The sequence below is a fragment of the Galendromus occidentalis genome, unplaced genomic scaffold, assembly GCF_000255335.2.
Source record: "Galendromus occidentalis unplaced genomic scaffold, Mocc_1.1 scf7180000077273, whole genome shotgun sequence".
NCBI classification, from domain to species: domain Eukaryota; kingdom Metazoa; phylum Arthropoda; class Arachnida; order Mesostigmata; family Phytoseiidae; genus Galendromus; species Galendromus occidentalis.
The window spans coordinates 6,853-8,772 of NW_003805261.1; the positions used below are offsets into that span (position 1 = coordinate 6,853).

Consider the following 1,920-nt stretch of genomic DNA (forward strand, 5'->3'; position numbering starts at 1 on the left):
GATTACGGGTAGCATCCGGGCAATCTATCGTGACCCAGATCTGAATGACTTCCGTATTCAGATCTGTAATTGCAAGCGAGCCTGTTCTGAAGAACTTCCGCCTTCAGTACAATAGATGCGTAACGACCCAGATCTGAAGGACTTCCGCCTTCAGATCTGCTTCCGCAAGTGATGCTCTCCCCTAGGGTATATATACTGATAATAAAGACTCACACCGCGAGGAGTTACTGATTCACACCGAATCCCTGCTTCTTTATTGTGCCGTGATCTTCCAGCCTCACAGCCTCTTTCAGATCCAGAGTCTGCCGACTGACCCCCAGTGGGTTATATCCAACACTTTTTAAATCGATGATTTCGCTTGCGGAAGCTACTCGATGGATGAGGCCAAGCGGAAGGTGGAGAGTCTCATACAAGTCTTCAAGGAAGGTGGTTTTCCTCTCGGAAAGTGGAAAACTAACGTTCCGGAGATAGCGGATTTCATCAGACGGGCGACTAAGGACGATAACCCGGAAATTCTGTGTCAGCAGACCAATTCCGAATTTCTGGGGGTCTCCTGGAATCAGGTCTCAGACACCCTGTTCATCGACACTTCCGAGGTCGAAGGGTTTCTGAGCAAGGGCCCACATACGAAGAGAAATCTTCTCAGGAATTTGAGCCAAATCTACGATCCCCCAGGGCTTCTGGCTTGCGTATCCATAAACTTCAAGACACTCACGCGAGTTTTGTGGGCCAAGAAGTTCGACTGGGATACGAGACTGGAGGGAGAAGTTCTGACGGACTATCTCTCTGCTGTGGAGAAACTCAGCGTGGCGCCGCTAATTCAGATCTCTCGCCCCATGTTCGGCTTCGAGCCGTCGCGAGCGTCAAGGGAACTGCATGTCTTCGCGGACTCTTCACTTAGAGCGTACGGAGCGGTCGCCTATCTCAAGGAGATTCCCACAGATTCTTCTCCAGCGCTGGTGTCGTTCCTAATGGCGAAAGCCAGGGTCGGCCCCTTAAAAGGCAGGTGGACGATTCATCGCCTAGAGCTCATGGCTGCACTCATTGCAGCGAAACTGGCGCGGCGCATCTCAGAAAACATCGTCGAGGGTGTCTCAAAGGTGTATCTTTATTCCGACAACTCCTCGGTGTTGGGTTGGTTGCGAGATTCACCGGAACGCTGGAAACCGTTCGTGGCCAACCGAAATCGTGAAATTCGATCCATCACCCACTTGAGCTCGTTCAGCTATGTGCGATCGGAAGATAATCCGGCGGATTTTTAGAGTAGAGGATCTCCACTGGACACCCCGGAGCTGCGCCGTTTCTGGCTCACCGGACCGTCATGGCTCTCTGTAGTGTTCGATGTAAACAGAGAGACGTCAGACGACGCTCTCGGTCTCTTAAGCGATGGAGAGACAACGAGGGCGGGGCTTGTACGCCCTCGCATCAGTGATATAAAAGAGACGGTTCAATAAAGGAGGACGCACCTTGTGTCAACTGGCGAAACAGTGTCGTTGGTCGATACTAAATTGGCGCAGACGACAGGAGTGACGAGCAGAAACGTAAAGTGCAGTGCAAAAGTCATCGGAACCAAAAGTGTCAAGATCTCGGACTAGGATGGACGATGGAATCGCAGCACCACCGGCATTTCTGCCAGCACAGGGGTCACCGGCAGTTCAATGGGAAGACTGGATTGCGGGATTTCAGATCTACCTGAAAGCTCGCGGAGGAACCCAGAACTGGCCGGTGGATCGAGAAGTCGCCCTGCTTCAGCATTGCTTGGGTACGGAAGGACAACTGCAGTACAGAGCAATCGAGCATGAAGAGGCAACAGGAGCGACGGAGTACGAGCAATAATATGCCGACTGACTCGGAGGTTCGCATCGCAAAAGGGCCTGGCGGCAGCGAGGATGGACTTCTTCAGCCGAACGCAGCACACCG

The 1,920-nt window shown here is 52.5% G+C and overlaps 1 protein-coding gene across 1 annotated transcript; it reads left to right on the forward strand.

Moving 5' to 3' along the window:
* The first annotated feature begins 374 nt into the window (after nucleotides 1–374).
* LOC100903882 (uncharacterized) lies at nucleotides 375–1,262 on the forward strand. Its single transcript, XM_003742059.1, has one exon. It carries the CDS (start codon nucleotides 375–377, stop codon nucleotides 1,260–1,262), a length of 888 nt encoding a protein of 295 aa, XP_003742107.1.
* Nucleotides 1,263–1,920: the final 658 nt, after the last annotated feature.

What these genes read in the sequence shown, in the direction of transcription:
- LOC100903882 (XM_003742059.1), top strand. Translation starts at nt 375, where the DNA reads ATGGATGAGGCCAAGCGGAAGGTGGAGAGTCTCATACAAGTCTTCAAG.